The sequence below is a fragment of the Passer montanus genome, unplaced genomic scaffold, assembly GCF_014805655.1.
Source record: "Passer montanus isolate IOZ18808 unplaced genomic scaffold, ASM1480565v1 scaffold71, whole genome shotgun sequence".
Lineage (NCBI taxonomy): Eukaryota > Metazoa > Chordata > Aves > Passeriformes > Passeridae > Passer > Passer montanus.
The window spans coordinates 1,158,169-1,178,288 of NW_024372259.1; the positions used below are offsets into that span (position 1 = coordinate 1,158,169).

At 53.0% G+C, this 20,120-nt stretch overlaps 1 protein-coding gene across 3 annotated transcripts in view; it reads right to left on the bottom strand.

Annotated features, from left to right (window-relative positions):
• The window catches only part of ASTN1 (astrotactin 1), a 57,795-nt gene extending 37,675 nt beyond the window's left edge, over positions 1-20,120 (bottom strand). For 2 of the 3 annotated variants that reach the window (XM_039730309.1, XM_039730307.1), the window contains exons 1-2: positions 19,767-20,120; positions 147-334 (exon numbers count right to left, since the gene is read on the bottom strand). In XM_039730309.1, coding sequence (XP_039586243.1) covers positions 147-334; positions 19,767-20,049 — 471 coding nt within the window. In that variant the 5' untranslated portion in view covers positions 20,050-20,120. The remainder of the gene's footprint in view (positions 1-146; positions 335-19,766) is intronic. The other variant, XM_039730308.1, reaches the window with a different exon arrangement.

Sequence of the window (20,120 nt, forward strand, 5' to 3'; positions counted from 1 at the left end):
GGGCATCCTAACCACCCCAAAGGTGAGCACAGCTTCCCACCCAAGGGCAGCTGGAGCCAGATGGGGAAATAAACGGCTTTTCAAAAGCCACTGTATTTTCTACAGACTTCTGGACAGCTAAACAGGGCTGCCTTGCCATCACATACCATGACAGAGATGTGGAGGATCCTCAGCTCCTCCTCTGCCGACTCGGTCTGGGGCTCCTCCGTGGGGTCGAAGCCGGGCAGGTTGGGGGCCCCGTCCTGGTGGTGGATGTGGAAGAGCAAGGTGCCGTTCTCCAGCCACTGCTGCCGCCAGCGCACCAGCGGGATGTCGTCCGTGTTGCCCGAGATCTCTGCAAGAGCAAAGCTGGTCAAGGGGGAGGTGTGGAGCAGAGGGTTCAGGGGAGGTGTTCAGCTCTTCCCAAAAAAATGGCTGGAGGGACCAAAGGATGCACACCCTCCAGTCACCTCCCGCCAGCACCATGCATGCCCCTACATAAATCACAAACCTGAAGGGCTAAAGGGGAGTAAAGCCATGTTTCAGGGTATAATCCAGATGTGGGACCCTCCAAAACTCCAGCTGTGGTGCAGGGAGACAGCACTTACTGACAGCAGTAACCCAGCAGTCTCCTTCCAGCTCTAGTTTCACCCACACAGCTTCAGACACTGGGAACTCAGGATACAGGACAACTTTTCAGCAGCATCATGGGATCATCAGGACCACACCACAAATTATTGCAGACAAAATATTTGCCATCCTTTGTGAGCAGTGAAACGTGAACCTGGCCGTGAGTTCAGAGGTTTTCAGTTTTCAAACATTTTCCACAGGACTCAGAGGTCCCTGGAGCTTCTGCCCAAGCAACCCTACTTTCCCTAAGTACCTTGAACTCCAGAGTTTGGGACAGTGAGACAGATGGACAAAGCTGGGCTGTCATGGAAGTAGAGGACACCCAGGCAAGCAGAGCAGGGACACAACATATGCTCCAGGACACTAAATGCCAAATTAAACCTAATTCACCTGGCTGGCTCCAAAATTTCAGGGACATCCTGGGTCTCAGCCAAAGGCAGGGTAACACCAGCACCTCTCCCTAGGAGAGATGGGCACTGTTTTAACCACTGTGGCCCCTTCAGATCAGCTTGATCACCATCTCACACCACCTCGATCTCAGCCACCAGCTCAAGCCTGCCATTTGCCTGTTAGCTATTTTTTGTGAAAGCAGCAGATTTTGTTGGGATGACCAGAAAAAACACGATCAGCTTCCCACTGAGGCACAGCTCTCCCTCCTGTATCTGCCCCACTGATGGCAATGGGAAGGGGCCCATCTCACTTTGCAAATTATCATCTTTATTTTGCTTGTTTCACGCTGCCTTCAAATGAAAACTGGAATTCAATTACAGCGCTGAAAAACAACATTTTAAATTTGCTGTTAATTAATTTCATTAGGCTGCCTTAAGTGAGCTGGCTGCCAGGGGAGGTGGAGAGCGGGGGGTGCAAAATCTGCATCGGGAACCAGGTTCATCCTCCCAAACTGATTTGATTAATCAAAAGAAACATTAGCCACAGCGAGTGAACTGGCAGAGTGCTCGTGCTCAGCACGGGCCGTGCTTCTGGCGGTGATCAGGGCACTTGGAGTGTCCCCAGCACAGGGATGCTGAGCACTGCACCACGCTGGTGGGAAGCAAAACCCAGAGTTAAGTCACCAGGAAGCCAGAAGCACTTTTGGAATTCCCTCTAACTGCCGAGCTGTGCGCTCAGGGACACAGATCCCCTTTGAAAAGCCGGTCCTAGGAGCCGGGAGGATTTGAAGCAGCAGATCTCCTCCTCTCCCACATGCTCTTTATTCATGGACTGAGAGGGGAAATCAAGCTGGCCCGCTTTCCCAACTCCCCACGGCTTCTCAACTTCGCATGAACCAGCTCAAATGGAGGAAAACACTCTCCCTGCACCTGCCTGCTAACACGAAATTATGGGTAATTAAGGCAAGAACTTTCATGCACAGCAGGAACTCAACACACTGACATTTGGAAAAAATGTAAATACCAGCATTTGCTCCATTGTAAAGAGTGAAAATAATAGATACTAAGTATGTGACATTGTGACATTTAGAAAGCTAGAGTTAGAGATGTTTTCCCCCTGATCTGACATATCATTGTAAAAGCAGCACCCTTCAGCTCATTAATATTTGAGAAGAAATCCTTGATGGAAGTTATTTAAATGATTAATAGATTATAGTAAATTTAAGCCTTTAAATAGGTTGTCATAATTTCAAATTTATTTAAACAGGCTTATTTTTTTAAAAAGAAAAATACATTTCAATAAAAAATGGATTATTGTTTTAGAAGAGCACAATCCAACCACAGAGCCTGAGCACGTTATCCTCTTTCACCAGACATCAGGACATGACACTGCAGCTGCATTGCACACAGGTCAGAAGTGCAAGAAACAAAGGAAAACACCCCAGAAATCAATTTCCATCACCCCAAAGTGGCAGGCTGTGAGCTCTCCATCACCCTGCAGGACAAGGCTGCTCCACCATCCCTGCTCCTGCCCTGGCAGAGGCTCTCGAGGCACTGCCTGGATGAGAGAGCTTCAGCCTCACCTTCTCCTCCTTTCCTCAAGTGTCTTAGCAACAAGTCAGCTGCCTCTATCCCACTCCATTTCTACTTGAAAAATTTACATATATAAATAAATGCCTCCCTGCATCTGTGAAGCTCTCTTGGAGTTTGGCTTAAGCAAGACCAAGACAAGACCAAGACCAAGCTTCCTCCCTAACAAAGCATCTCTTGACTCTCTCTTCTCCCAGTCCAACAGATTTCACTTTTCCCTTTGTCTTGCTCTCCAAGCAGACATCTCCCCACCTGGTGGCAGATGCTACAGTGACCCATGGAGCCAGCTGGGATGATTTATCTGGGTGGTGTAGGGTGTCAGCTCTGCAACAGAGCTGGCAGGTGCCAACCCTGCTGACCAGTTTGTACACTGGGGCCAGGATGTCCCAGAGGAGGCAGAAAGGCAAAAATTTGTAACAAAATGGTGGGGGGAGAGGATAATTTCAAGTTCAAAGTTTGAAAGATATTGATGAAAAGCCTGGTCCCTGCATGGCTTTCATTAAGGCCTTGGATGGGAAGCCATTAGCACCAGTATTAACTTCTTGCACCTCTGTTAAAAAATAGCCTGTCTGAGTCAGAGGTTAATAACAGCAGGAGGCCACTAATTAGGCTGTGCCACTTTCACCTGGTATCAAACGTGGCCCAGGTCCTTCATATCTGCAGGAGCAGCAGCCTCCAAAGGCCCCAGCTGATGCTTTTAACATAGCAGCCGTGGCTGCTCCCCTCCCAGACCATCTGCCAGGGGAGGGAGTGGGACAGAAAGGTTCTACAGGAGCAATTTGAGGAGAGGACAAAAAAACCAGACTGAAGGTGCTGGAGGTGTGTGAATTTGCTTTATTCTTCATTTTCCCAAACAGCCTCATTTCCCTTGGGACAGCTGTCCCACACGAAGCAAAGCCAGTCCAGCACCTCTGCATGTCCTGATTTTGGGAGGCAACACCTCTGTCACAGCCCAGTTCTGCACCTGAGCTGCTGCAACATGAAAACCACGGCCCATGAGCCTGGTGCTGACCTGGACCTCCTCCCATGTCCTCATCACCCCACTGAGACCTGGCATGGTGGCACACAAGGAGAACAGCTCTCCTTAAGAACTCACGTCAGCATTCTGAGGAAAAAAAAACACCCAGCAAAACAATTTTCCTCTCCATTTGGAAGTGTTTTGCACTAATAGGTGCCTCCAATAAGTCAAATGAACTCTGCCATAATGCTGGTCTCCACAGAGTCATTTCATACAGCCGAGCACAGATTTTGACTTGGACTTGTATTTCCTCGTTAACATTTAAACCTGCCTTATTTTCCATCCGGAACCTGACTGTGTTTTAATTTAGGTTCCCCATTAGCTAAGGCTTTTGCTCCACGCCTAAACCACACACATCTTTAAAGGGCTTGAACTCAGCTAAATCAAGCCTTGCACTCCTCCCAGGGTCTCCAGTGCCTGAAGTGACTCAGGAGACCTTCCCACCATGAGTCACTTGCTCTCTCTGCTGGGACCTCAGGCCTTGATTTCTACCAATTCAAACGTCAAAATGCTTATCTGGATACTTAACTCACTTATACTTCCAGGGTTTCAGTGACAGATAATTCATGGGATAATATCAATGTTTTTATGGACCTGCTTTAAAAATTCACATTCATCACTGACTACCCATATTTCATTTGCATTTTTTCCTGTCTCCAGTCTCAGGTAGAAAAACCAGCTCATTCTGCAGGTCACTCTGCCTTTTCAAGACAATCCAGCTTTTCCATACCAGCAAACATAAACCTCACTGTATGTATTACAAACCTGCTTCATGGAGAGGGCACCTGGGGGAAAATCTCAAAAAAACCTCATAGATGTGGGAGAACATAAAGGTTTGAGGAAGAGGCAGTGGTGATCTCCCTGGAGCCACTCTCAGGCTAGGTCAGGGGGATCACCCCAGCACGATGCCTGCACGGGGGGCTGGTACACGTGAAGCCAAGAGGTGCCCCAGCATGGCTGACAGCTAGCCAGGCTTCTCCTTGGAATGCAGGGTGCCTTTCCTTTTGGGAAGGTCACCAGGGAGTTACATTTCAAAGCTGCAGCCACGCTTCAGCCTTGAACTGGGATTTCTGTCCCAAATATGCCAGAGCCCTAAGCCCTCCCTTTCCTTAACAACAAACCCTGCATCACTCTGGGGGTGACGCTGAGCTGCACAACTGTTTTTGAGCAGAGGACACTGATCCATCATCCGTGGGGCTGAGCTGACCGGGTTTGCTGTGCAGCTGCTGGATTTACAGCCTGACAGCTCTCCCTGCCCTGCCCTTCCCACAGCCCAAGGACACCACACCTGTGAGACTCCCCCTCCAAGGTTATTCTTCCATCACGTTTCTCAAATTTGACCTAAAGCTGGGGGAAAAACAACAAGCAGACTGGGACATTCGCTGGTGTTTGGTTTTCACTCCTGTCTTGTTACTTTGGTCCCATCTGCTGTAGCTGTGAACCACAGAGGAGATGTGGGCAGGGAGGCAAATCCACCTCCTGGTCCAACACTCGGGTGACACGGTCACGTTCAAAAGAACCCAAGTGCCCACCCACGACAGGGAGCAAAGGGAAAACAAAGAGAATGTGTGAATACACTTCCAAGATGCCATGCTGCTACAGAAACCCCAGAAAGGACCACATCTGTAGTTGATATCTCACCCTGCATTGCTGTCCCGTCACCTCTTCCAGAGGGAAAATCAGGTCCCCGTGGAAAGGGTCCAAATGATGGAGAGGTTCCCAGTCAGCCATGGAAAATTACTACCCTGGCTGAACTGTGTCCCAGCAAATCAGTGAGAAGGAGGGCACAAACCCCTGAGCTCAGATGGTGCTCACCTACAAACTGTAGAACTCCACCCACACAAGCACTATCACCCCAAAAGGGTGAGCAACTCGAGAAGAAAAACCTGCCGGAGGAAAGCCCAATTCTTATAAAAGCTCTTGTGCATCAAGGAAATTAAAGACCAGTAAATTCTGCTTGTGCCCTGGACACTTTGTTAGAGGAACCTGAAGGTGCATCAGTAAATACAGGTCACCCAACACTGTAAGCCAGCAGATAAGGGTGATCCAATTTGACAGACTCTTTTTTAAAAGTTCTTGTCAAAATCCACCCTCAAAGTTCCCCAAAGCACCAAAGTGGTGCTGGGATGAGAAAGAATGTCATCTTGAAGCCCACCAGGTCGGGGAGGAGTAAGGGTTCAGTTTTCATGATGAAAGGAGGTTACCAAGAAGCCCCACAGGGATCTTTGTCAGGACCTTGGCTGCTCAGAAACACCCTGGAAGAGGAGCAGAATGACAAAGTTGGTCACCAAGGCTAAATTTAGTCTTCTCAAAGCTAAAACTGAGAAGTGCAGGAGGAAAGTGGGCAAGGAAGTGGGCAGGTGAAACTCAACCTTGGTGAAAGCAAGCTGATCTGGAATCCTGCAAGTGATATTCAGGTCAAGCATCTCGAAAAGGAGGAGGCAAAGCTTGGAAGGTTTGGAGGAGGGGTACAAGGAAGATGGGATGCTGCAAATGGCTTTGTGAAGAGGAGAAACCAACTGTGTTAGGACTCCTCAGTAAAGGAGCCAAACAGGGTGAGGACATGATAAAAGCCTGTAAAACCATCAGGCTCGTGGAGCAGTGGGAAAGGCAATGGTTATTCAGTGTTTCTCACTTTGCAAGGATTTACAAGTGTAAAAACCAACAAAAGGTTATTTTTCATCCACCATAAAGTATGAAAGCATTGCAGAAGGTACTGAATTCAGGGAAGACAGAGCCACACTGAGCAGAGAGCCCAGAGGCACATCCTAGGTCGAGAAATCCCTGAGCACAGACTGGGCAGCAGGGAAAGGACCATAGATAGATATCCTGCAGTTTTAACTAGTTGTTTGTTTTTTTGTTTTTTTTTTCTCAATTATCAGTGCTGGCTGCAGATGCCAAGGGACAACAACCCACACTGCCCAGTCTCTTGGGGTTGAAGAGTGACTGCAAAGCCAGCTTTGTGCTACCCAGGCCAGCACTCAAGGGTGCATCCCACATCCCTGTGTCCCTTTGGGAGTGGCTGAGACCCTCTGCTCCCCCAGGCACTGCCCCATGGGAGGAGGGGGTACCCCAGAGCAGCTCCCTCCTGGTGACAGAGGTGATCCTCTTCACACCCAGCCAGAAGCTCCCCCTTTCCAAATCCCAGCCCTCCGTGCTGTCAGACCCCACAGCCCCAAGACACTTGCCAAGATTCCCTTCAGCTTTACAAGCCAGCCAGCAATTTTCACAGGGAGGCAAAGGACTATTTATATCCATCACGGACTGGCAGGGAAGGTAATGGCTGGCCACTCCAGCCCATCTGCCAGGCACTTAGAGAAACATCAGAGCATGTCGTGCAGGGGAGGTCAGGCAGTGGAGCTGGGACCAGCAGGGGACAGTGATGGCATGGGCTGCACCCCAAGGGTGAACTTCAGCTCACTCCTACACACTCATCTGTGCAAGTGCTCATTGTGCTGAGGCCGAGAGGGCAGGAAAATTCGATGTTACTTTGGCATTTCTGTGCTCAGCACAGGGAACAAGCGCAGCCACTTGTTCCTCGTCTCCCCTGGGGGGAGAGCCGCGACCTGTTGGTTTTCTGAGACAAAGGATGACCCTCCCAGGGAGTGAAACAGGACCAAAACAACCTTGTCTGCTCTCCTGTCCACAGCTAGGCCAGGAGCTTTTCCAAGAGGATCCTCCTGGAGGGAACAATGCTGGTCTGGGAGGAAGGGATGGAGAAGCAGGCACGGGCTGCTGCCAGCTGCAGCCTAGCATCATAAACTCTTTGGTGCTTAGGAGCTCTTACATGATTTCAAGCTCCATTTTCAAGTTTGTGGGGAGGCTTTGAAAGATGGGAAAGGCAGAATGAAAAAGGGAAAAAAAAGAAGGAAGAAAGATGTAGAAGAGGGAAAAGTTAACCGTGCATCTCGAATTTATCACTCTTGAAAGAAGAGCTTGTCAGGATGGCCAGAGACCAGCCAGTGCACAGCAATCACTGGGAAGACTTTTGGGTCTAGTCAAGCCTCTTTCAGATTTACAGGAACTGAAGAGAGGCATAAATCTGTCGCCGCCTGATGAAAATGGAGGTAATTAAATTTGCAGGTGTATATAATTGTCATATTGGTGATCTGTACAAATCAGCAGAGCCAGCAGAGGCACAAAGCACACCCTGGGCACAGAGGAGCTGTTTGCCCACCTGCCTGGCCAGGAGACAGGGCTCTGGGGCACCCACAGGGCTCTGCCCATCTCCACAATGGACTTTCTCCAATTTTCCCCACAGGCCACAAAGGCAGCAGGACCCTCCACCCCTTCCAGTCACCTGCAGCCTCATCCTGGCTACTGCAAAATCTCCTGTGACTGCAGCAGGGTGAAGGCAGGACCACAGGCATGGAGAAGCCTGACCATGGAGATCGTGGGGGGTTCTTGGCAGCTGCTTTGAAGCTCTGAGCCCAGGTGCAAGTGGGGCACCGGCTTGATCTTATAGCAATGCTTTTTTTTTTTTTTAATTTATTTTAACCTTTGTTATTTTGGGAACTTTGAAGCCTAAGCTGCTCCAAGGCAGCTGCCTTTGTAGGAAGGACAGAAAGTGCAGAGTGGGGATTTGAAAGAGGGAGAGAAACAGGGAGGGGAAGAAACTCACAGCAGAGGTCTGCAACAGCTCCTCCACAGCTTCTCCCACATCCCAACAAACCACCCTGAGGGGCAGCTGGGGCTCTACAGGAGCTCTGGATGCAAGATGACCACAGTGCTTCCACTTCTCCAACACTGTGAACCAGAGGAACCTCCAAGGCCTCGGCAGACCTGCACACAAACCTCCTCCCCTGCCCCAGTGTGACATCCCTGAGTCCCCAGGATGGGTGCAGAGCATCCTCTCCAGCCACCACAGCCCAGCCCAGCTCCGTGCCACGGGAATTCAGGGACAGGAGCACCAGGGAAGGCTTTCCTGTCACCTCCACCAGCCACGGCCCCTCACACGTGTGCACGGGCCGACTTCATCCCGAGCAGAGCTCCACACACGTGCGGCAACTGGATAATTAAAAATTAAGGAAGAGCTTCTGCATTGCAGTCCGAGTTATGTAACACTGCTCTTGGGTTTCAGCACCCATCAGCTCTGTGCCCTCACACAGCAGCCTGTATTTACCTGCCTGTCTGTCCAGGTAGGGCTCGCACCCCTGGCACTGGGGAATCCCAATGCCACAACCCTAGGCAGAAAGTTCCCTTGCATTTACGTGGGGGGAAAAAAAGGGAGGAAAATCTATTTCATGCTTTTGGTCCAGTGGTGATATTGGAGATGGGCAGAAAAAAAGGGATGGAGTGAGGGTGCTTCAGCCCAGCCAAGCACAGAAGAGTTGCCCTAGCCAGTTCAGCACTCCCATGGTCATGCCCAGGGAGTTTCTAAGCAAGGAGCTGCTGTCTCTTGCTCCTGCACCAGAGAAGCAGGAGCTCATTTTAGCAAAAGCAGAAAACAAAATCAAATCAAGATGAGGAGTCAGCTGCGTTTTCAGTATCTCAAGAGCAAAGAGCCCTGCTGGACTCTGAGCACCAGTAACTGCAAACTCCTGCATTTGCAGCCACTTCTTTGCCTTAACCCTGCCAGTTCTGGCTGCTGCTGAGCCCAGGGCTGCCCCTTCCTCCTGCTGCTTCTTCCTGGCATCTCCTCCCTTTCTTGGCCACAAACCCACTGACTACACAGCCACGTCTCTTGCAGTGCTATTCCCAGGACATGGATGCTGCCACCTGGTGAGAAACCAGCCATTAATCCCTGCTGTGGTTCACTCCAAAGGTCACATCACCAGGACATGGATGCTGCCACCAGGTGTGAAACCAGCCATTAATCCCTGCTGTGGTTCACTCCAAAGGTCACATCACCAGGCTGTGTGCAACGGCTTCAAGAAGCCACCCAAGATGCTGTGGCTCACACTCACTGCTCCTGATGCCCCTTGGCTCCTGCAGGTCTTTGCTACCTCCTGGCACTCCCTCCTCGTGGTGTTCCCTTCCTGCCCTCCCTCCATCTCCCTGGTGCTTCCCTATTGCTGGCACGGTGCTTTCACACTGCCTTTCATCCCCAGCATGTGAAAGCTGGGAAGAGCCAGCCCTGAGCTGTAATTACAGCGAGGTCAGACCCACCCCACCACCATCCCAGGGGAGATGAGCACCACTTCCCAGGAACATCCACATCCCCACCCAGCCCCAGCTCCTTTCTCCCAGGTTGTGCCACAGCATGAACGGACTGTGGGGGCATGCTGGGGCTGAGGCTGAGTCCCCCAGGGCTAACCAGACATGTGCCTTACTCTGCAAGCACAAAAAGGCAGAAAGATGACAATAAAAGCTGTGGAGGCCAGCCCAAGTCCAAGGCTGACTCCTCTCCCACCATCCATGGAGGGGGATGAGCTGTTTCTCCTGCCCACCAACTCTGGGCACACCACCACCATGGCACACCCAGGAGAGAGCAGCTCCTGCTGAAAAAACTAATCAAGCTGGTTTCCTTTTTCCCTGGAAGGATGTTTCAGGCACTGCCTTGCTTGCAGGTGCTTGGACACACATCTCAGGCCGCTGAAGCTGCACCTTGGCATGAGCTGGGATGAGATCCTTGCAGACATTTATAATTCCCCCCAGGAACTGTCTGCAAAGACAAACTCCTGGCTTGCCCCCTTGGCCAGCAGGAAAGCCAGCAACTCCACAGCAGCATGACAGCTCTGGACTCCCCTCACTGCTCCTCTCCAGAGCTCTCCCAAAGAGGCAAAACAACCAGAGCCCAGCTATTTCTGGCTCAGCAATTCAGGAGAGGCTGGGAGGTGCAGCACCGGGGTGGCAGAGCAGCCCTGCACTGGCACAACCACACTGGGACAGCAGTGTCTGAGGGAGCCTGGGGCCAGCCCAGGGCGGTGGGAGGCACAGCAGCCTCTCCAGTCCAAACAGGAGATTTCCCAGCGGCTGCAGACACTGGGGACATCATTAGGGGAGCAAATGGGCCGAGAGCACAGCAGCAATTTGCAGACCCTGCGGCCACTGCTGCACAGCAGAGGCTGCCAGGAAAATCTGGGGGTGGGATGTCTCCCCTGCCAAGCATCCCCCTCCCCTCCCAAAGCCAGCCAGCTCAGCTCGCCTGATCCACACAGGAGCCTCCCTGCCATGCTCCCTTTGTGCTCCTGCCACCCTCACAAGGACAAGCCCCCCATCCCCGTGCTGAGCCACAGCCTGTGCTGCTCTTCTGTATCCTCACCCCTCCTGCAGTGCCCTGAGCCCTGCCCTCACACCATCCCCTCCCACACACTCCGTGCATGCACCTAGAAAGGGTCTTTTAATTCTTAAGCCAATTCTTGTAAAAAACTGCCCTGCTCCTTCCTCTGTTGGGGTAACCCCATGAGAGGAGGGTGTATGGTGGCTGTGGGGCAGGGGCAGCCCGGGTGCCTGCCAGCCCAGGAAAGTGGCTCCCAGCACGGTACCCTGGCTCTCTCACTCCCCTTGGGATGCCAAATTAATTGCCTTGTCTCCTGGAGCTTTTAGCTGGAACAAATAAAAGAAAAAGGGGGGTTGCCAAAACCCATAATAAGGTCTACAGTTCCTCTGAGCTACAAGGGCTGCTTTAAATTTCGGGGTTTTTTTTTCTTTTTTTTTTTATTTGAAGGAGGTTTCCATGGTAACTGTCTCCCATCACACAAGAGCCTGTCCTGGGGATATTTCGGGGTTGCTAATATCTGCCTTCCCAGGCAGCCACTGTGTTGTGACGGTGACATCTCAGGGTTTTTTGGCAGAGGAGGAGGGCAGGGGTGCAGCAAGGAGGAAAAGGAGGTGCCTCTGCCAAAAAACAAGGTCAAGATCCTGCCTGTACGCATCAGGCAGGCCTCCATCCCAAAGGGCTCTGGCAAACAGGCTGTGGTTTTCCTTGGACCACTGACCTGGTTTGGGAAGCACTCACAAGGCAGTGCAGCCCTCACCACGCCAAGCAGATGTGCCCTGTCCAACAAAGAGCACTGACACCTTCTGCCACCTTCTCCTGCCTTCACCCAACCCTTAGGAAGGAATTCCTCCCTGTGAGGGTGGGGAGCCCTGGCACAGGGTGCCCAGAGAAGCTGTGGATGTCCCTGGATCCCTGGAAGTCCATGGCCAGGCTGGACAGGGAATGGAGCACCCTGGGGCAGTGGAAGGTGTCCCAGCCCATGGTACGGGGTGGAAGGAGATGAGCATGAAGGTCTCTTCCAACCCAAACCACTCTACAGTTGTGGGATTCTCCAGTTTCTTTCCTCCACCAGGTCAGTTTTCAGCTGGATCAGCTCCCTGCAGGAGCAGAGCCAGCTCTCTGCATCCCCCAAGCTGCTTGCTCTGCTGTGCTCGTTAGTAACCCCAATTACTGAGAAGCCTCAGAGCTGGCCACAAAAGGGGCTGTGTCCCCTCTTAGGTGGACCCCAAACCTCTGTGACCCATGAGCCACCAGCAGCTCGAGGGTCCCTCAAGGATCCCCTACTTCCCTTTGATTACAGATGTTCACAAAAGTCCCTGCCCCCTTCCCAGTGGCTCTCAGGCTCTGCAGGCAGGAGCCATGGGTGGAACAGGCTCAGAGCCCTTCCTCAGCCCTCAGCAAAGCAGACCCCACAGCAAAGCCAGGCGTGGGCTCAGCTTAACCACATCCCACACCAGGCTCCAAGGAGCCCGGCACCAGCTCAGCATCCAGGCCAAGGACCCCAAACAGCATCAGAAACACCAACGAGCCCACGGGAGCAGGGCACGCTCTCCTCAGGGTGATTTCTCAGCAAAAAGCTGTAGTGAGACAGCCAGAACCTGGCAATCAAAAATCTTCCCTTAGCTAGACATAGACAAAAGCTGCTGTTTGGGGTGAGCCACCGGCCACAGCTGCAGAGATGCCAGAGCCCAGCAATTTGGAAGTAAAAAGGACAGCCAGTCTTAAATGACAGAGCTGTCATCATCCAGGCACTGCCTTAATCCCACCAGGCAAAAATTCCTTCATTTGAAGGACTGCTCTGCAGCAAGGCTCCAAGAGAGATGATTTCAGTCTCTGTTTAGCTGGCTAAGCAACCATGAAAAAAATAAAACATTACAGAATATAAAATTAAGCTGAATGAAACAAAACAGAGTAGCATGGAAGAGCATAAAGTAAAATAAAATAAAGTAAAATAAAATATAAAATAAAAATACAATACAATACAATACAATACAATAAAATAAAATAAAATAAAATAAAATAAAATAAAATAAAATAAAATGTATGGGATGCAGCCCAGGAGCAAATGCCACGGGCGCATGGAGAGGAGGGCAGAAGTGAGACAGTGAACATCAGGGTATCAGTATGGCTGTGCAAGGATCCCCTCCAGCAGTGGAACCACAGCCAATTCCAGGGGTGTAAAACCTACCAGAAATCTTTGGGGGCTTTGAGGAGTGCCCACATGGCCAACCCAGCCCACAAAACAGGGGCAGGAGCAGGACCAAGCCTGAGCATCCCCGCCTGACGCGGGTTGAGACATTCAGGAAGGGAGACAAAACCGAGCCCAGGAGCCCTGCAGCCCTCCTGGCCGAGTGCTGGTTCCCTGCCAGACCCTGGCACCCCCCTGGAAAGGCCAAGCAGCCCCACATCCCACTCCCCCCACTGCTTTCTGGGTCAGCCAGATCCCCTCCCAGCCCCGCTGCCGCTGCAGCCAGCTGGATGCGCGGTTGCTGTGGCAACGGGTTCCCAGAGACCAAATCCTCATTTCTTACTTTTTCTTCCCTTGGCTAAGGAGAAGAAAATATACAAGAGGCCCTGTATATCCCCCGTGGCAGCAAAACATCCGTGCCCAGCAAGAGAGCAGGCCTGCAGTGGGCACAGCACGGGGACAAGGTGCCTGTGAGGATGGGGACGGGTACCCTGTGCCTCCCTCCTGAGCCCCCATCGCCCCCAGTTTGGCCACAGGGCACTCCCTGCTCCTCCTGCAGGGTCTTCCACCCTGCCATGAGGGTGAAAAACCATAGATGAGGGTGAAAAACCACAGCTGAGGGTGGTGCTGGGCTCCATTGCCTGGAAGAGGGAATGTTGCCAGGTGTCCCCGGTGCTTCAGTGGCTCTGAGAAGCTCAGCTCACTCCAGGCTCTGGACCCCCAGGAAAAGGGATGTGGTTGTGCTGTATGGCAAAGAGGAGGGGCTGGAATGGGGCAGTTTTCACCCAATTATTAGATGAGCTATTAAATATTGCTATTAGACAAGCATGTCCTGCCCCACCAGGTGCTCCAGGGCAGGACCAGGGAAGGAGGCATCCCCTTGAAACATCCCTCTCCAATACATTCCATCTTTGCTGGAAGCTCTGGAAGCCCCCAAGCCTTGGGGACAAACAGCTCCCACAGCAGACCAGACACCCAGCAGCACTCTGGGTGCTACACCAGTGTTCCACCAGCAGCAGACACCACTCCAGAAGGAGGTTCCAAGAACGTGGCACTCCTGGATTTTCAGCATACACCCCAAGCATCCATCTCAAATTCATGGAAACGGGGGTTCAGAGCCCAGCCAGCTCAGCCACTGCAGCAGGGAGGAATTCAGTGAATCCCACTGCCAGGATGGGCGTTGCTAAGGGGCAGCTGAGATGGGGTGTTTTGGCTTCCCTTCCCCACCACAGCTTCTGGGACCTCCTGAGGTGAGTGCCCCGCTGCCCTCCAAGCCACCCAGCAGGAAGATGACAGCAGCTGTCCCCTCGCTGGGCCTGGCAGAGCACAGATCACACCCGTGGGTTTCAGAGCATGCGACAGTGTCCAGGATCAAAGCCAAGTCCAATTAATGGCTCACAATCTTATTAGAGAAATTATTGCAGGATCTTGAGTAAAAGTCCAATATAGCCACTCCATTCCATTAGTCAGGCTCATTTAGTAATTCAATCAATCTAAGCAAGGCAATTGAGCTCCCCTGGTATCATTTAACTTGGTTATTCTCTAGGTACTTAAGAATTTCTTCATATTTGCTTCATTATTTCACCATAACGCCTATTGCCGGGTGCAAGGTTCACGCTGTGGGCCCCGTGGTGGAGCCAGCCCTGCTGCAGCCCTGTGCCATGCTCTGCTCTCATGAGATGGTGACATGTGATGGTGGGAATGGGGCCTCTGGTGGTGATGCCCCTGGGAATTAAGTCAAGCCAGGGAATGGCACCACAACACCCCAAGAACTGCCTCCCACCATGGCGAGCTGCCACCCTGCGTGCCACAGCTTTGGGACCCCCAGCCAGCATCCAGATGCAGCTGAGAGGAACAAAACCCAACAGGATGCTCTTCTCACTTGACATGGAACTGGAAAAAAGTGTGGGACAATGCAACCCTGCAGCCCCTTGGCTCCTGCTTCCCTCCTCCAGGGCCTTTTAGGAGCTGGGGGTAGAGGGCAGAGTGGGAGGACACAATCTCCAGCAGCAGGGACGAGGATGAGAGCTGGCAGGTGTCACATCTGGCCAGAGCTGGGGCACGCGGGCGCTCCGGTGGCCGTCACCCCGATCAGCAGCAGCCACATCCCTCCCTGATCCTTCACATCCCTGCAAACCCCCCCCAAAATCCTGTTATTAACCCAGGGAAGTCAGGGCCAGAGCTTCCAGCTGTAGAGCCAAGAGCTTAGCTAGGATTTAACAAAAAAAAATTGATTAGATATTTCGGGGAGATATTCAAGAGCGGTTAAATATGCCCAGCTCATCGGTGCCTTTGAAAAATCTCACCCCTCTAAAAAATTAGAATTGATTTTGTATTTAAAAAGGAATCTATTTAATTTAAAAGTAAGATAATTTGAAATCATGACAGCTTGTATTAAGGCTGGAGTTTATGATAATCTATTAAAGTCATTGAAGTTAAGAACCGTCTCCCATCCTCTGCTGCTGAGGCTCCCGGGAGGGCAGGGGGGAGTGGGAAGTGGGGAGGTGAGGGGCTGCACTGCCCTAATTCAGAGCACACCACCTGGGCTGGAAACCTGGAGAGGCAGAAGCAGCTCCTTCAGCTCCTCCACACTCGGGGGGAAAAAAAAACCAGCATGCCAAAACCATCCAGTATGTCAAGATCTTGAAATATCTGGCACCCAGAAAGCACGAGTTCAACCCGTCAGCTCTGCTTTCTCATTCCTCAAGTCGATTTTACACTCAAAAAGGTATTTCAGGACTTTACTTTTCAAACATTTATTGCATTACAGAGAAGGCGAAGGAGTCAAAGACTCCTTCTTTGGCGCGGTTTTTAATTGCATCACAAATCTCCGTCGAGCCCAAGGGGCCGAGGGAAGCCAGGATGCTCATAAATACCCCTCTTGCCACTTTATAACCTGCAAAGGATGGGGCCCGAAAAAATTAGCAGCCTGCAGGAGTGTGAATCCAGTTAATGACTTATCAAACGTGGCTGGATGCTGCCGAGCCCAGCAGTGAGGGAGAGGGGGGTGTGGAGGCGAGCGGACAGGGAATATTGAGCTGCAAATTAGCATTTCTTAATGGCCACCAACCAGCAAAATGCTTCCTCCCTTCAGGAAAAAATACAACTAATGCAACAAACACAAAATGAGATGAAAGGCGACCATTCCAAATGAAGGTTTGCTTGATTTAAAGCAGGATGAAAGCAGGTGATTTTAAATGCGGGCAGCCCGGTGCGCTGCAAGCGGCCCCATCCCAGCTCCTGCACCCTCGGCACTTCCCAGGAATTCAGGAGCTGGGAGAAAACCCTACAGTAAAATGGGGAGATGGTGCTGGAGTCCCTTTGGGAATAAACATATAAAGCAGTGTGGGGTTTATTGGTGAGAGCCCTGAGCTGCTCCCGAGCAAACACAGGCAGTGAGGCAGCACGTGCACAATTAAAACTCGCTCCACTCATTAGCAAAAAGAGCTGCAAAGCTGGGGAAAGCCTTGTCCAAGCACCTCGCAGAAGTCATAACCCCACAGACAGCCCGTCTGCTTTTGGAGGAACAGAGGAGCAGACAGCAGGCCCCCATGTTTGGGAGATCTGAGCACCAAAGTACTCACAGGTGTCTCCAGCAGCAGGAGGGACACAGCAGGGAGGGTGAGACCCAAAAAAGTGCATGGAAAGCAGGCAGTGAGCACTGCCTCACCCTCTTGTGTGAAGATAAATATAAAGGTCATCATTAATTCATGTTACCAGAGCTCCCTGTCAAGGGTTATCAGGGGTCAGGAGTCAAAGCTGGTTTTGGCATGCCCAGTTCAACAACTCCCTCAGCACTTCAGCTGTAACAAGCACCATGCATGGCTCTCCAAAGATCCCACACTGCTGGGAGAATAATCCATCCATCCATCCATCCATCCATCCATCCATCCATCCATCCATCCCTCAGTGGGAGGCCTGGCTTGGTCACTGTGGCAGGGAGGTGTCACCAAGGCAGGGGAACCACACATGGCAGTGTCCACGAAAACTAGCCAAGCTCAAAAGCCCCTGAATTATTTGGAGGAATTTGAGGAGGACACCAGGATGGGAGGTGGATGATATCCCACCATCCTTGGGCTCCCTGATCCAGACCCTTTCCCAGCTACCTGCATGCTCACACCCTCCTTGAGAGGAAACTGAGGCATGGAGAGACACCCCCAAAAGGAGCTGATCCCACTTGGCAGAGCCACTGCCATGAGCCTCTGTGAAGAACTTCCTGGTGCTTCCAGCCCAAACCCAGGCCCTTTCTGACCAGGGCAGCACCTGGGTCTGCTCCAAGCCTGCCAGCCAAGGTGGTAGCTCACCTTCCCTTGGGAACCTGTGCACAAGCCCTAGATCTGAAAAGCACCAGAGCAGAAGCAGCAGCTGCCCAGCTCCCCCTGGTTCAGACACTGAACCAGACCAGGCTCAGGAGCGTGTGGGGATCACCCCCCACTCCAAGACATTATTTATATTCAAACCCAGCGAGGTGGGTGCAATTAATGGGTCTGGGTTTTGCCAGGGATGGTGCAAGAAGCACTGTGTGAAGCCCCATTTCTGGGAAGGTGCTCAAACACACCCTGCAGTCCCCACACAAGGGCTTGTGAAAACACAAACAGCCTCTCACACCAGCTCCAGGCATCAACCTGACACAGCCATGTCCCCAGCGAGTGTGTGTGCAGTGACAGCACTGATGCTCTTGAGTTTTTTTGGGCTGGGGAACCTCCAAATCCAGAGGCTGCAGCCTCTGAGTTGCCAAGCCTGGGTCTTGCAAGACTTCTGTGCATTTCAGAGCTTCTGCCATGCAAAAGCAGTGTCCAGGCTAATAGTGGTGGTAGTAGTAGTAATAATAATAATAATAATAATAATAATAGTAACAATAAAAATAATAGTAATAAAACAAACAATCCCACACAGTAAAGAAGCACAAAACAGTAACACCCACAGATGGCAAAGTGGCCACGCCAGCTTCAAGGCAAGCCCTTGTCTCACAGGGAGAGGCAACATGGCATTTCCCAGAAGTCACCAAGCCAAACCCCTGCAAACAGGGGTCCCACAAGGTGCCCCCTCTTGCCAAGCCAGCTCCAGCCCCACTATTCCAGGCAGGAAGACTTGAACTGGGATCACCTCTGTGTCTGCACAGCCCAAACCCCTGGATGCTGGGGGCTGGCACAGCACCAGGAATAGTCATGTTTTTGGGGGGATCAATGTCCCAAGCAGCAGTGCCCCAGAGAGCCTGGCCAGCACCAGGACATCAGGCTGCACTGGCACAGGGCTTGTCATCCTTGTGGCAGCAGAGATGAGAAGGATGCAAAAGCAAACCCCTGCCAGGCATCCTCAGTGCAGCGGGGGCTGCCAGGACAGGCAGCTTCTTTCCTGCACTGCCCAGCGTGTGGTACCTCACAGATTTGAAATATCCCTGAGGAAAACCCTACAGTAAGGGCTGGGGTCGTGCCCAGGAACCTCCTCCTGATCCCCACCCAGGTGCTCCCTGCTGGCAGCACCCGAGATCCCGGGCCCCATGGGGGTCTGGCTCCACAGGATCAGGCCCGAGGGGGCCAGGGGACGAGCACTCAGGTGGCCTTTGGGGCACCAAGGTGGCGGCGGCCGTGGCTGCGTCCCCCCTGCATCCGCAGCGCTGCTGCCTTGTTGCCACAGCAACGCGCTCCGGCCTCGCCGCAGCATCCCGCAGCACAGGGCTCGGCCCGGGGACAGGGGCACAGCCCCTGCCACACAGCCCTGCACTCCAGAAACCCCCCCGGCTGTCCCCACACACCCTGCCGCGGCACCAGCAGCCCCACGCCTGTCTCTGCCTTTCTCCCGGGAGAAGGGGGATGCTCACACAGCAGCCAGTGCTGCCCCAAGCCCACCCAGCAACCGGGACTGGGGGGTCTTAGCACATGGAGGGGTCCATAGGCCATGGAAGTGATGAAATGCTGGGGAAAAAACCCCGGTCTGGGGTCACCACTGTACACCAGGGTGGTACAGCAGGGCAATGTCACAGCAAGCAACACAGCAGTACCTCATTTTTGGCCAGCTTCCAAACAGGGGTGGCATTTTAAAAACTTCACGGGACACCCAAGGTGCAGCCGGAGGAGCAACAGATGGGTGAGGCTTGCAGGAGGTGACACAGCCTCTGTGGGGCTGCTAGGAAAGCGATGGTGGCATTTGCCAAGGGCAGGATGTTTTGTGTGGGCAAGGAACTGACGTCCTGCACCAATGTCACCAAAAATGAAACATCTCAGGGACCTGTTCCAGGTGCTGAGGAGGGAAGGTCCCTGCACACAAGGGGTGGAGGCCTTGCTCGCATAAACAAAGGAACAAATTGTTTGCTTTTTTGGGGTTTAAGGAGCAGAGTGCAGATAAGCCTCACCCAGTGGATGAAGAGCAGGTGGGAACCATCCAGACCATGACCAGGCCAGAGCCTAAAACCTGGGGGCAGAAGCACCAGAGGCTATCAGCACACAGAGCACACACGGGCAGGGTGGGACAGACTGAGCAGCGGAGTATTTTTCCATCAGGCTGCAGGAAAGGTGACTCTGCTCGGGGGCAGACAAAGCAGAAACCCTCACCTCCAGCCGGGAGCAGCCTGCGGGCCTCCTGCCAGCGCGAGCCGCCGGTGGCCATCGATCGATGACAACCTGGTGACAACCTGGGCACGCAGGGCGCACCCCGGGCCTGCAGCATCTCCAGCCGCGATGCTGCAGAGGGTGAAGCAGCACCGGGCTGAGCCAGCCGCGATGCTGCAGAGGGGTGTACCGGCCCCGGGGCCGCGGGGAGGAGCCCCGCCGCCGGGGATGCTCGGGCCCCGCCGCGCCCCCGCAGGCTCACCCAGCACGAAGTAAGGCAGCTCCGTGTTCTCCAGGTCATCCACCACCACCATCTCGCCGGGGAAATCGTTGCGCACCGAGAAGAGCAGCTTGGGCTCGGCGGCCGAGGGGCCGTGCATGATGCTGAGGTCGTTCTCGCGCAGGAAGGGCAGCGCCGACACCGTGATGCTCTTCAGCTTGCACTCCAGCTCCTTGGCCGCCGCCTCCGCCGCCGCCTCGGCGGGGCCGCTGCCCGCGGCCAGGCAGCAGCCGGCCAGCAGCGAGCACAGCCCGGCCAAAGCCATCTTGGAGCCCCGCACGGGCTCCCGGCGCCGGGCGGGAGGCGGCGGCGAGGGGCGGGGACGGCGGCCCGGCG